Here is a 12,369-nt window from a genome sequence, read left to right on the forward strand (position 1 = left end):
ACTCACTGAGCTTCATAAATGAAAGTCTCAGACCTAACATTACACCCTGCAACCAGACGTTCATCCAACCACCCCCCCTTTCTCTCTCTTATCCTCTCTTACACATACACACACGCACACACCCCTCATCCTCCTTGATGGTTCTCATTATTCCATCCTTCAGTTCAAAACCTTATCAAGTAGAGTGAGGACTTTATGCAAGACCAGAGACCTTCTATGAGGCATCAGTGACACAATACAGCTTTGTAATATGAGTCTGGGTCAGCAGTTCTCAAACCTGACTAATTCAAAAGAATCACCCGGTCAGCTTTTAAAAGTTAAATCTCCAAGTCCAACGCCAGAGATTCTGACTCAACATGTCTGAGGTGGGGCCCAAACTTCTGAAAAAACTCCTTAGGTGATGCTGATGACCGATCAGGTTTGAGATCCACTGCTCTAGCACCCATGTTCTTTCTTCTAGAAGGTTCTGGGGGATTTTATTACTACTTTGAGTCTTCTTCCTGCAGCTTTTCCTAGCTCTCTGCTGACTGTCCTGGCCTGCCAAGGTGGGGAGGGCCTGGTACCCTGTCAAATTTCCCATCTGCCCTAGTGGCTGTAGCAGAGCGCCCACATTTCCTAATCTAGAACTCACTGGTGCAGTTTCAGTAACGGGAATTAACTTGTTCCTTGGAAAATTAGAAAAAAATAGTGGTCATTACCGAGTGGGTTTGAAACCTATATAATATTCAGAGGGTCATCACCAATCTAGGCTTGATAGCCCAAGCCTAGAAAGTCTGGGGTTTCTCTAAATTTTAGAATGGCTTTTGATCCGACATATAAAAGGACCAAAATTAGTGATATTTACCATGAAGACATCAAGTAGCAGTGCAATGTGAAGTGAAAAATGTTATATAGATCAGGTTTTAGTCCTGGCTTTGCTACTATAAAAAGGATCTTATACCTGGAACCTTGAAGGATTGTTATAAAATTAGAATTCGTGTACCTAAAGCACCTGGTACCTTATAAATGGTGGTCATTCTATTAAAAATATAACTGTTTTGGATGCTCTAAATCATCTGAAAAGAGTAAGTCCTTATAAATCCAGTGGTGTGCTAGAATCAGCCCTTAGGGGCTCGTGAGAGCTGATTATGTGCATCTTTTCCAAACCCCAAGTTCAGTAACATCATGTAGCTGGAAATCGGCCATGGTATCAGTATTCACACCATGGAAATTGGCAAGTGTATAGGTCAGGGCTTATTTCCTGGAGACCTAGTTATTAAACATTTACCAGCATACCACTGTAAAAAATCATAACCTCAGCAAAGAGCCAACACCATAAAATATGTACCTAACTTGGTCTTTTATTTATCTCTATGATTTGCATCCATATAACCAAACCAGGATTCTGCCCACATGATATTTTGCCCACAGATCACGAGGCATTTTGTAAATATTATCTCATTAATTCCCACAACACCCTGGAGAGCTAGAGATGTTAAGTGACTTGCCTGAGGCAGGACAGGAAATCAGTGATGAAAAGCAGAACTAAACCAGTCTGTGCTAACACCTCTGCCACACTTCCTACACATCATTATTGTCCAGACTGGCATAAAGCCACGGGTAGTGATTACCAATGATGTTTTTACCTCATAACCCAAATAGCCAATAGTCAAAGACTTGGTCCAAATGCTTGGTCCTTTGAGTACAAATCTGACTCCAAAGAACGGCTCCCTTCTGCACTTGGAGGTTTTTCCCCTGGGTTGCTGATGGTCTGGTGTTAATCAACTTTCCCACATTCTTTCTCCCTCTAGTCCAATGACATGTGTTTGAAAAAGACAGTTGGCCAGAGAGAGTTAGGGTTTTGTTCTGACTCCAGTAGATGCAACTGGCATTATAACCAAGCAACATGGGTTGTTATTTGTGACCCTTTCTCTGGACACTGCAAGGGCAGAGACCCAAGAGTTGTGTCTCTCTGAGGCCTTATCTCCATAACACTTTGGGAAGGAATAAGTAACCCTTGTGGTGAACCACCTGTACAGGGGCTCACCCTTCAATGGGTTTTCACACTCTAGAGTAACTCTGCTGCCCCTTGACTGTGGGTAGACTTAGTTTCTTGCTTCTAAGGAATAAAGTAAGGCAAAAGTGACAGCATGTCACTTCCAAATTAGATTACAAAAAGACCATGACTTCTATCTCTCGGGAGCAAGGTGCCATGCTATAAGTGGCCTCATGAGAGCTGCACATAGCAAGGAACAGATGTCTCTGGCCAACAGCTAGCAAGAACCTGTGGCCTGCCAAAAGCTACGTTATGAGCTTGGAAATGGATCCTCCTCCAATCGAGCCTTGAGGTAACTGCAGCCCTGACCAACACCCTGATTGCTGTCTTGTGGGAGACCCCAAGCTAGAAGACCAAGCTAAGCACACCCAGATTGCTAACACACAGAAACTATGAGATATTAAATATTTGCTGTTTGAACCTGCTGTGTTTGGGGGTAATCTGTCATACAGCTACAGATAACTAATACAGTCCTCAGCCAACAAGGAAAATGGTCAAGTAGACTCAATCACTGGCTCTACCACACAAGCCACCTCTACATGGGAGGGCCTAGCATACCCAACAGGACATCAGCATGGCCCTCCTCTAACTCCTCTCATTCAATCTAGACATCTCTCACTTTCATAACACTTAGGGATAAAAATGTTCCCATTTTTTGAATGATCCAACACCCCAAACTAAAATGAAAAGAAGTTAATGGCAACCTGCAATTGGAAATTCCAAGTCCTCAATGTTATAAAGTCACAAACTGTCTGGTAAAAGAGAGGCCAGAAAGGAAAGTATATGCTAAAAGCTGCCCTTTTGGGTCTTGCATTAATAATTCTTGCAGCTGGAGTTTCACTACAACCACGGGATTGTGGCACCACGAAGGTGGCCATTTTCAAATCTGGCCTGACATCAGAATGTAATTCAACTAGATAAACCTGGGACTTGGCCAAGATAAGTAACATTTAAATAATTGAAGCCAATGAATAGCATCACTTTTCTATGGAACCATACGACTATGATGTGAAGAAATAAAAGCCTTTGTTGTTTTAAAGGGCAGGGACAATTGGAAGTTTTGCAGCAGACGGTTACAAAATTTTCCACCCTTAGCTCTCCAAAGAAGATACCAGTTAATGGCTTTGGGAGTTGGGTGTGGAAGTTGTTACTTGGAAAAGACAATTAAATTGATTCTGAACAGATGTGAACCAATGTTACTACATTTATCATAGAGCCTAAAACAGACTATTTAGGCCCCTACACTGTGAGCTTACTTTTCTGAACTACTCCCTTTTATTACTTAGCTCCTTGAAATCAGCATTCTATATCAGGCAAGGCATAGAAAGCTACCACACCCCTCTCACAAACAGCAAATTCTTATTTTTCAGAATAATTTTGGAGTGGTTTTTTAAAAATCATCCTAAAAAACACTACACTCTCCACAAAATTGGCTTTGCTTCTCTGTTTTTTGCACTTGTCTGCCTGGGTCAGAGAAAGAGGACTCCCATCTGTGATACATTTCATCTAGATAAATAGGGCTGGGTTTTCTTCACTTTACATGTAGATTGTTTTAAAAATATATCATTTGTCCCTCGTATTTTTTTTTAAAGATTTATTTTATTTATTTTTGGCTGAGTTGGGTCTTTGTTGCTGCATGTGGGCTTTCTCTAGTTGCAGAGAGCGGAGGCTACTCTTCGTTGCTGAGCCAGGGCTTCTCATTGCGGTGGCTTCTCTTGCTGCGAAGCACGGGCTCTAGGCGCGTGGACTTCAGTAGTTGTGGCTCACGGGCTCTAGAGCGCAGGCTCAGTAGTTCTGGCACACGGGCTTAGTTGCTCCGCGGCATGTGGGATCTTCCCGGACAAGGGCTCGAACCCGTGTCCCCTGCATTGGCAGGCGGATTCTTAACCACTGCGCCACCAGGGAAGCCCCTGTCCCTCGAATTTTTTAAGGGCTCTCTTTTTTTCCCCTCTTTTTCAAAAATGATTCCTATTACCTCAGCAGGGAGTTGTCTGGGGCTATAATATGAGGAGAAGAAGCTCATAACTAAACTGGTTTTAGTGGTATTTAAGATAGTATTTTATCCTGTCAGTTTTCATTTTATTAGATGACAGTGCTTGTAATTTCTCCCTCAATAAGCAAAGATGACTTAGATCAGTGGCCTGATGAATAAGCACGAACATTTGATTTAGAAAAGGAGACCATCCTGGAGCTGGCAGAGAGAAAAAAAGGATTTCCAACCCCCCACCACACACACTTTAAATGACAAAGCAAAGAAGCAGCACCGTCTTTAAACAACATCTTTCAAGGCAATCAATATCAAGGCTCCCCAGGGTTAGGTGATAAGAATAATAATTTAGAAAGAAAATGAGGAGCCCTTAAAAAATACAAGGAGGCAATGAAACATTTTAAAAGAAAATATTATTAATCCTTCCTATTACCTTGAGGCAGACACTCCAAAAGAAAGAAAGAAGGAAAGAAAAAAAAAAGTCCTGGGTGTGAAGGGAAAACTGATGCTTTGGAAGAAAAAGATGAGGACTCCTGTTGCGGGCCGGACGGAGAATGGGAGCAGTCTGACACCCTACCTTGGCCTAAATGATTCAGCCCTCCAGACCCATTAACAAGAGTGGAGAAGGACAAAGAACTGTGAAGTGGAAGGACAGATTCCCCGTAAACCAGTAATAGAAAAGAAAGGAAAACAGAGGAAGCCAAAGTCTCCCATAGAAGGGAACCCAATTAACTGTCTTCGATTTCAGGATCAGTGTTTTCTTGCTGGAGAAGAGGCTCACTGGGGGCAGCAGAGGCAGCAACTTCTGCAAACATGCATCCTGATCAGAAATCCCTCAGGGCTCTAGCGCCTGAAACTGAGCTGGCAGGAGTGAGGGCTCAGCCAGGAGTTAACACTTTTTAAGGCATAGAATTGCTGTGCGTGTGCGTGTGTGTGTGACAGAGAAGCAGATTTTTCCTTTCTCAACATGTCACTTTCCTGCATAGGAATTCATGATATTCCTCGCAGTCCAGCCAGAGAGGAGAAACACCCCCCCGCCCCCGCCCCCGCCCCCGTAACTTCTGATCTCGCCGGGAGTAACCAGAGAGAGCGCGCCCGCGCCCACTGCCTTCAGCCGGGCGAAGATTTGACCGGGAACAAAAGGACGCTCGCCAATCAGAAAACGCTACCCGAGAACAAGGATAACTACTCTTTGTGTTTTGAAAACTCTTTAATTAGCAAATGCCCTTGGTTTCTAATACGCATGAAAACTTTTCTACGGAAATTCTATGGATCAAAATCATTGCTTCTGCGACGAAGGTGGGATCCCGAAGGGCCACGCGTCGCAGAACTAGGGAAAACAAGGCAATCAAATACTCGCTTTAAACCGTACAGTGTTCCTGGACACTCGGCCGCAGGTTTTTTTACCGTAATTTTCCCCAACACTGTCTTAGTTTTCTAATGACTTCTCTAAAGCTATACCAGATCCCTAGACTCTGGGCCGTGCGCTCGGTCAAGGCGGGCTGGGGCCTGGGTCCCCCGCGCCCGCCGCTCCCCGGCTCTCTCCCCTCAGAGGGGTCTGCACTTACTCGGGCCTTAAGCCGGCCCCCTCCGCCCGACTCCGATTTCTCCCTGGACGCGGCCCCTCCTCCTTTTTACCGCGGGGAGAGGGGGTGAGAGGGGATTGTGGCCTCACGTGGTCTGAGTCCCGGGAGAGAAAAGCAATCCGCGAGGCGCACCCCTTTCTTGCCCCATACCGAACCCCACATTTAGGATCCCGCTACCTAAAAGCGCCCAGCCAAACCCAGCATTTTCAGCCCGGGGAGAGCTAAAGTGGCTCCGGATTACGTCTCTCTCCGCTGAGGCGCTGCTCTATTCTCAGCTTCTCCTTGCAAAAGCCTTGCCCGGTGTGCGCCCTTCGGTTTAGGAATGTGTATTTTAGTGTATCCGGAAGAGGAACAAATCTTTCAAGCAAATTCCCTTTCTGGTGCGCTCCCCCCCTCCCCAGGCGAGCGAATTCAGGGTAAAAGTTTTTCTTAACTTTTCCCTCCCAGCCCCCTGCCCCTCCCCTCAGGAATCCGCCCAGAGCGCTGCGGACAGTGCCTCTCCGGTTCCCTAGCCCGCCCCTTCCGACTTCCACCCAATCCAAAGGCGGCCACACAGAAAACAAAGGCTGCCATTGGGCCTCCCTGGAGCTCGAGGGCCCGCCCCCGGAGTGGTTTGTGAATGGGGGGAGGGGAGGGGGCGGGGCGGCCCGGAACCCTGCAAGCCCGACGCTTCTTCTGGCGAGTTGAGCGGCTCCGAGGCGTTACTCTGCGCTCCCTCCCGGCGGGCGGCGGTGGCTGCGGGCGCTGGGACTCACCAGCCAGGGTTGCGCGGGGCTGGAGAGGCCAGGCCCAGGCCAAGGGCACCGGGATCTCGCAGCTTTGGACGCAGTGTGACTGGATTTCTTGAAAGAACTCGCTGAGCTCTTGGCTCCAAGAAGCCGATCGGACTCAGCGAGAATCAGCCGTTTGGCTAAAACTTGGGGCCAAGATTTTGGGGCTGAAGAAGGAGCGGGGAGTGGAGAAGGAGGCGAAGGAGGAGGAGGCGGCGGCGAGCGGAGCCTCGAGGCGAGGAGGCGGAGCAGCACCGTAGAGGCGGCGGCTTTGGCTAGCAAGCGGCGGCGCCCGGCTCTCGCCTGCTCGGGGGCCGGACTTGTTGTGGGGGGCGCGCGCGTTACTGTGCGCTGTGAGTCAAGAGACTTGGGCAAACTTTGAAGGGTAACCGGAGACGCTTGTTGCTCCTCGCCGCAGAAAAAGCCTCACCGTTACGTCGCGGCGAGCGGAGAAGGCGGCCCCCGCCGGCGCCCCCGGCCCAGGCAGACGAGTTTGGGCCCCCGGCTGCTGCGCGAGTGCCGGGCGGAGGTGGCGGCGGCGCCCCCGCAGCGCGAGCACCCCAGCTGCAGCGCCCTCGGCTGCGCACCGCCCACGGCCCAGCCCCGGCGCCGCGAAGACTCTCATGCGCCCGGCGCGGCGGCGCCTCCCCGGATCCCAGCCTTTCCCGGCTGCCTTGTCGCGATTCTCGGGCTGAGAACGCCGCTGCACCCGCGGCCGGCGATGCTGGGCCCCTGCGCGGCACCGTCGCGCTCGCCTCTGGGCCTGTGTACTCTGGTGATTGCGCTGCTGGGCGCACTGCCCGCGGGCGCCGGGGCGCAGCAGTATCACGGCGAGAAGGGCATCTCAGTGCCGGATCACGGCTTCTGCCAGCCCATCTCCATCCCGCTGTGCACGGACATCGCCTACAACCAGACCATCCTGCCCAACCTGCTGGGTCACACGAACCAAGAGGATGCGGGCCTCGAGGTGCACCAGTTCTACCCGCTGGTGAAGGTGCAGTGTTCTCCCGAGCTGCGCTTCTTCCTGTGCTCCATGTACGCACCCGTGTGTACCGTGCTCGATAAGGCCATCCCGCCGTGCCGCTCTCTGTGCGAGCGTGCCCGCCAGGGCTGTGAGGCGCTCATGAACAAGTTCGGCTTCCAGTGGCCTGAGCGGCTGCGTTGCGAGAACTTCCCTGTGCACGGCGCCGGAGAGATCTGCGTGGGCCAGAACACTTCGGACGGCTCCGGCAGCGCGGGAGGCGGCCCCACCGCCTATCCCACCGCGCCCTACATGCCCGACCTGCCCTTCACCGCGCTGCCTCCGGGGGCCGCTGACGGCAGGGGCCGCTCAGCCTTCCCCTTCTCGTGCCCACGCCAGCTCAAGGTACCCCCCTACCTCGGCTACCGTTTCCTGGGGGAGCGCGACTGCGGCGCCCCTTGCGAGCCGGGCCGCGCCAACGGCCTCATGTACTTTAAGGAAGAAGAGAGGCGCTTCGCCCGCCTCTGGGTGGGCGTGTGGTCAGTGCTGTGCTGCGCCTCGACGCTCTTCACCGTGCTTACCTACCTAGTGGACATGCGGCGCTTCAGCTACCCAGAGCGGCCTATCATCTTCCTATCGGGCTGCTATTTCATGGTGGCCGTGGCGCACGTGGCCGGCTTCCTGTTGGAGGACCGCGCGGTGTGCGTGGAGCGCTTCTCAGACGACGGCTACCGCACGGTGGCGCAGGGCACCAAGAAGGAAGGTTGCACCATCCTCTTCATGGTGCTCTACTTCTTCGGCATGGCCAGTTCCATCTGGTGGGTCATCCTGTCGCTCACCTGGTTCCTGGCGGCCGGCATGAAGTGGGGCCACGAGGCCATCGAGGCCAACTCGCAGTACTTCCACCTGGCCGCGTGGGCGGTGCCCGCTGTCAAGACTATCACCATCCTGGCCATGGGCCAGGTGGACGGGGACCTGCTCAGCGGGGTGTGCTACGTGGGCCTGTCCAGCGTGGACGCGCTGCGGGGCTTCGTGCTGGCGCCCCTGTTCGTCTACCTCTTCATCGGCACGTCCTTCCTGCTGGCCGGCTTCGTGTCGCTGTTCCGCATCCGCACCATCATGAAGCACGACGGCACCAAGACCGAGAAGCTGGAGAAGCTCATGGTGCGCATCGGCGTCTTCAGCGTGCTCTACACCGTGCCGGCCACCATCGTTCTGGCCTGCTACTTCTACGAGCAGGCCTTTCGCGAACACTGGGAGCGCACCTGGCTCCTGCAGACGTGCAAGAGCTACGCGGTGCCCTGCCCGCCCGGCCACTTCCCGCCCATGAGCCCCGACTTCACCGTCTTCATGATCAAGTACCTGATGACCATGATCGTAGGCATCACCACTGGCTTCTGGATCTGGTCCGGCAAGACGCTGCAGTCGTGGCGCCGCTTCTACCACAGACTCAGCCACAGCAGCAAGGGGGAGACTGCGGTATGAGCCCCGGCCCCTCCCCCACCCTTCCTTCTCCCACCCCCTAGCAGGGGGAAAGGCGCGGTAGGGGAAGAACTGCGGGGTAGGGGGGGGCTTGTTTCTGTCACCTTACGCTCCAGTGAGAAGTGACCTAGAAGTGAGAAGATATAGGTAGAGATATACGTGGGTTTGGAAAAGAGGCCTGAGTGGAAAGACGGTTTGGATGAAAAGACTTCTGGCAAAGACTTGCAGGATGATGACGGTCATCATCATGTTAATCCTGTACGGTACGGACCGACCTGGGTCAATCGAAAAGATTGAGATCAGAAGGTTGCTGTGAGTTCTTCTCGGCTCTGGGGCCGAACTGGGACTGTGAGCGATTCCCCTGCTGCAAGACAAGTGGCCTGTCCTCACTCCTGTGAGGCCCGGGTGAAAGGCACAGCTCTGTCTGCGGCGGCTGCTTTGTTGGGAAAAGGGAGGACTCCCTGCAGAGTCCTTGTTAAGCGGTGGTCAAACCGTAATCTCTTTTCACTGGGGCCATACTGGAGCCCAGATGGGTTAATTTCCAGGGTCAGACATTACAGTCTCTCCTCGCCTGCCTCCTCCCGCCTGTCTTTCCTCCTCTGCTCCCTTCAAGTCTTGTAAAGTAAGCATTTTGAAGTCTTGGGAGGCCTGCCTCCTAGAATCCTAATGTGAGGATGCAAAAGAAATGAAGCTAACATTTTGCAGCAAGGGAAAGACGGCGAGTAGTAGGTATTTCTACTACTTTTTTTCTTTTCTGGGGAAGGCAGGAGGAAGAAAGAAGGGTGTTTTATTTGGTTTAATACCCTGAAAAGAAGTGATGACTTGTTGCTTTTCAAAACAGGAATGCATTTTCCCCCCTGTCTTTGTTGTAAGAGACAAAAGAGGAAACAAGTGTCTCCCTGTGGAAAGGAACAACTGTGAAGAAGACAGCAACTTTTATAGGCAAAGCAGCGCAAATCTGAAGTTTCCCTTTGAATGTTAATTTGGTTGCGATAAACATTCCTTTTTAAGGAAAAGTGAAGGGCAGTGTGCTTCCATACCCCTTTCCGTCAGAGGTTCTGAGTTGGCTAAAGGAAATGCAAGGGGTTTTGTTGTGTTTGTTTTAAGTAAATTTAATTCAGAACACATGATCTAACAGGCTCTGTTAAAACGTTCAGGGAAATCTCCCACTTCATTTTTTCTTCTTCCCATAAACCTGCATTTAGGGTTTTTTTTCTATTTTTTTCACTCCAATTTGAATCCTTCAAGATAAAAGGAGAAGCATAATGCCTTTAGCCTCATAATAAAGGAACGTTAAATTTTTTAAAAAGTAAAAAAGCATTTTGTCCTGTTTCCTTTGTTCCATAAATCCGTTTATAAAATATCATGTGTATGCTGACCCTGTCTTTGTGTGGCCGGGTGGGAAGGTGACCTGCAGAAATGACAGTGAGTGAAGCGGACAGTTCAAACCATGGGCCCCATTTTTAAGGAAAGTCATTAAAAGAAGGTAAACTTCAAAGTAATTCTGGAGTTCTTTGAAATGTGCTGGATGACTTAAATTTATTAATCTTAAATCGTGTACTTTTTTTTCTATAATAGAACTCCAATTCTTTTGCGTAATGGGCTAAAGCTGAGCAGAGAATCATGGGAGCTAACCTTTACTCCACCTTTGACACCACCCTCCAATCTGCCAACACTATCCTATTTCTCAAAACAGTCTTTAAATGCTGTTTTAAATAGTTTTTAAATCATAGAGGGTACTGTCAGGAGTACAAGTTGCTTTATATATGTAATGTTAGGTTGAGTGGAGCTGCTTTTTATATTAAAGTTAACATTGACCTTGTGTTCCTTAAACCTCCAAAACTGTCTGATTTGTCAGATTTTTAAAACTCCCACTACACAGTTTTTGGCATCTTTTGTGTTGTATCTCTTGCATGTGAAATTTGTAAAATAGAGACAAGTGCAGTATGTATATTTTGTAAATCTCCCATTTTTGTAAGAAAATATATATTGTATTTATACATTTTTACTTTGGATTTTTGTTTTGTTTTGCCTTTAAAAATCTACAAGGAAGCCCCACTTTATCACTTGTACAGATCACAAATAAATTTTTTTTTAAATACAAAGTGAACGTATACTTAGTTTATGGTTCCTATGTAAGCCAAAGAATAGAATGTTGTATTATGGAAAGATGGTATGGAGGTATGCCACTGTATGTGTCCCTCATAGAGGAAGATGTTATATATATTAAGGTCTTTTTTTCTTGCCTTTTAAAACACAGAGTGTGATGAATGCCTTCACTGTCCTTTTTTTTTTTTTCTGTTGTTGTTGCTTCCGGCCTCTCTCCACACCACCCTACCACACACACCACTAAGCTTTTTCACATCCTGCTCTGGATAAATTACTGAAGGTACCGAATAAGCATCTCTTTTAGAGGGGTGCTGTGTGATCCATGTTTTTACTACCCTTCAGGCATACAGTCCATATTTGAAAGAGGACTAGATATTTTTGGTCCACTTTTCTGGAGATGTTTTCCTTGGGAAGAATTCTGAGATTTTTTTTTTTTTTTTTAATCACTGATTGGTGTTTTTGTATGCTAAGGTCCCTTATCTAAAGTGTAGGGACTTAAATCCTTTGGGTTCAGGTGGTTGGGAAAGTCTGTAGTTGATTCCAGAGATCATAACAGGGGCATTGCACGTGGAGCCTTCCCAGCTGTAGGCTTCACTCTACCTTGTAGGTCAATTGAGCCAGAGGTCAAGTGATTCCCCAAGATGGCAGTGACTCAGCAGCTCCGGCAGGAATAGACTCCACGCCTGACCCCAGGATGGCCTCAGAAGCCACTGAAGCTATTCTTTCCTCTTGTCAGAGAGGCTAACTTTGGAATCAGATTAGACCGAGAAGCCTTCGCTATCCAGGCACTTTGATATTAAACAGTCCCTCAGGGAAATAATAAAGGCATTCTAAATACTTCCAATACAAGCCTCGTTAGCTTTTTTTGTTGTTGTTGTTTCACTTTAATTCAGGTGTCTATTTGCTGGCTTTTCATGATAGAGTCCCCTCATTCTCTGGCAGTCATCACAGCAGCAGACAGGACGCTGCTGTTTCTCCTTCCCTGCTTTGGCTCTAAGTTTCTGTACTTCTAAAGCTCAACAGAAACAGTTCTGTTTTTGTTTTAATTAATAGGCTCACACACATGGCTGGTGTGTTTTACAAACACATGGAATGAAAACCAGTGACAGTCCTCACCAAGAGGAGGAAGGCTTGCGGCTGCACTGTGTGCAAAGCGGCTTTAAGATCCTCCTGGGTTTTGAACATCACAATGGGTGGGAGGTCATCTTAAGCTGTGAAGATTTTGGCATCGAGGAAGGAAAAAAAGAGCGACTTCAAGTCTCTTAAGGTTTATCCCGTTTTTGCTCATAAAATGACACCTTTTAGGTTAAAGAATGCCTCTTTTAACACCACAGTAATACTGCCTGTTAAGAATGTTTGCTTTTGGAGTAGGTGGAAGGCTCCCAATGAGGTTTTTTGCTCACAGATTAACTGCTGAAGGCACTTAGACCCTTCTGTGG

At 48.9% G+C, this 12,369-nt stretch overlaps 1 protein-coding gene across 1 annotated transcript; it reads left to right on the plus strand.

Moving 5' to 3' along the window:
• The first annotated feature begins 5,876 nt into the window (after window positions 1-5,876).
• Window positions 5,877-10,919, plus strand: FZD7 (frizzled class receptor 7). Its single transcript, XM_079924850.1, has one exon. The coding sequence runs from the start codon at window positions 7,100-7,102 to the stop codon at window positions 8,822-8,824; it is 1,725 nt and encodes a 574-aa protein (XP_079780976.1). The 5' UTR covers window positions 5,877-7,099; the 3' UTR covers window positions 8,825-10,919.
• Window positions 10,920-12,369: the final 1,450 nt, after the last annotated feature.

Source organism: Stenella coeruleoalba (assembly GCF_951394435.1).
Source record: "Stenella coeruleoalba genome assembly, chromosome: 6".
Classification (NCBI taxonomy): Eukaryota; Metazoa; Chordata; class Mammalia; order Artiodactyla; family Delphinidae; genus Stenella; species Stenella coeruleoalba.

Excerpts from the sequence above, each read along its gene's own strand:
- FZD7 (XM_079924850.1), top strand. The coding sequence starts at position 7,100 with ATGCTGGGCCCCTGCGCGGCACCGTCGCGCTCGCCTCTGGGCCTGTGT.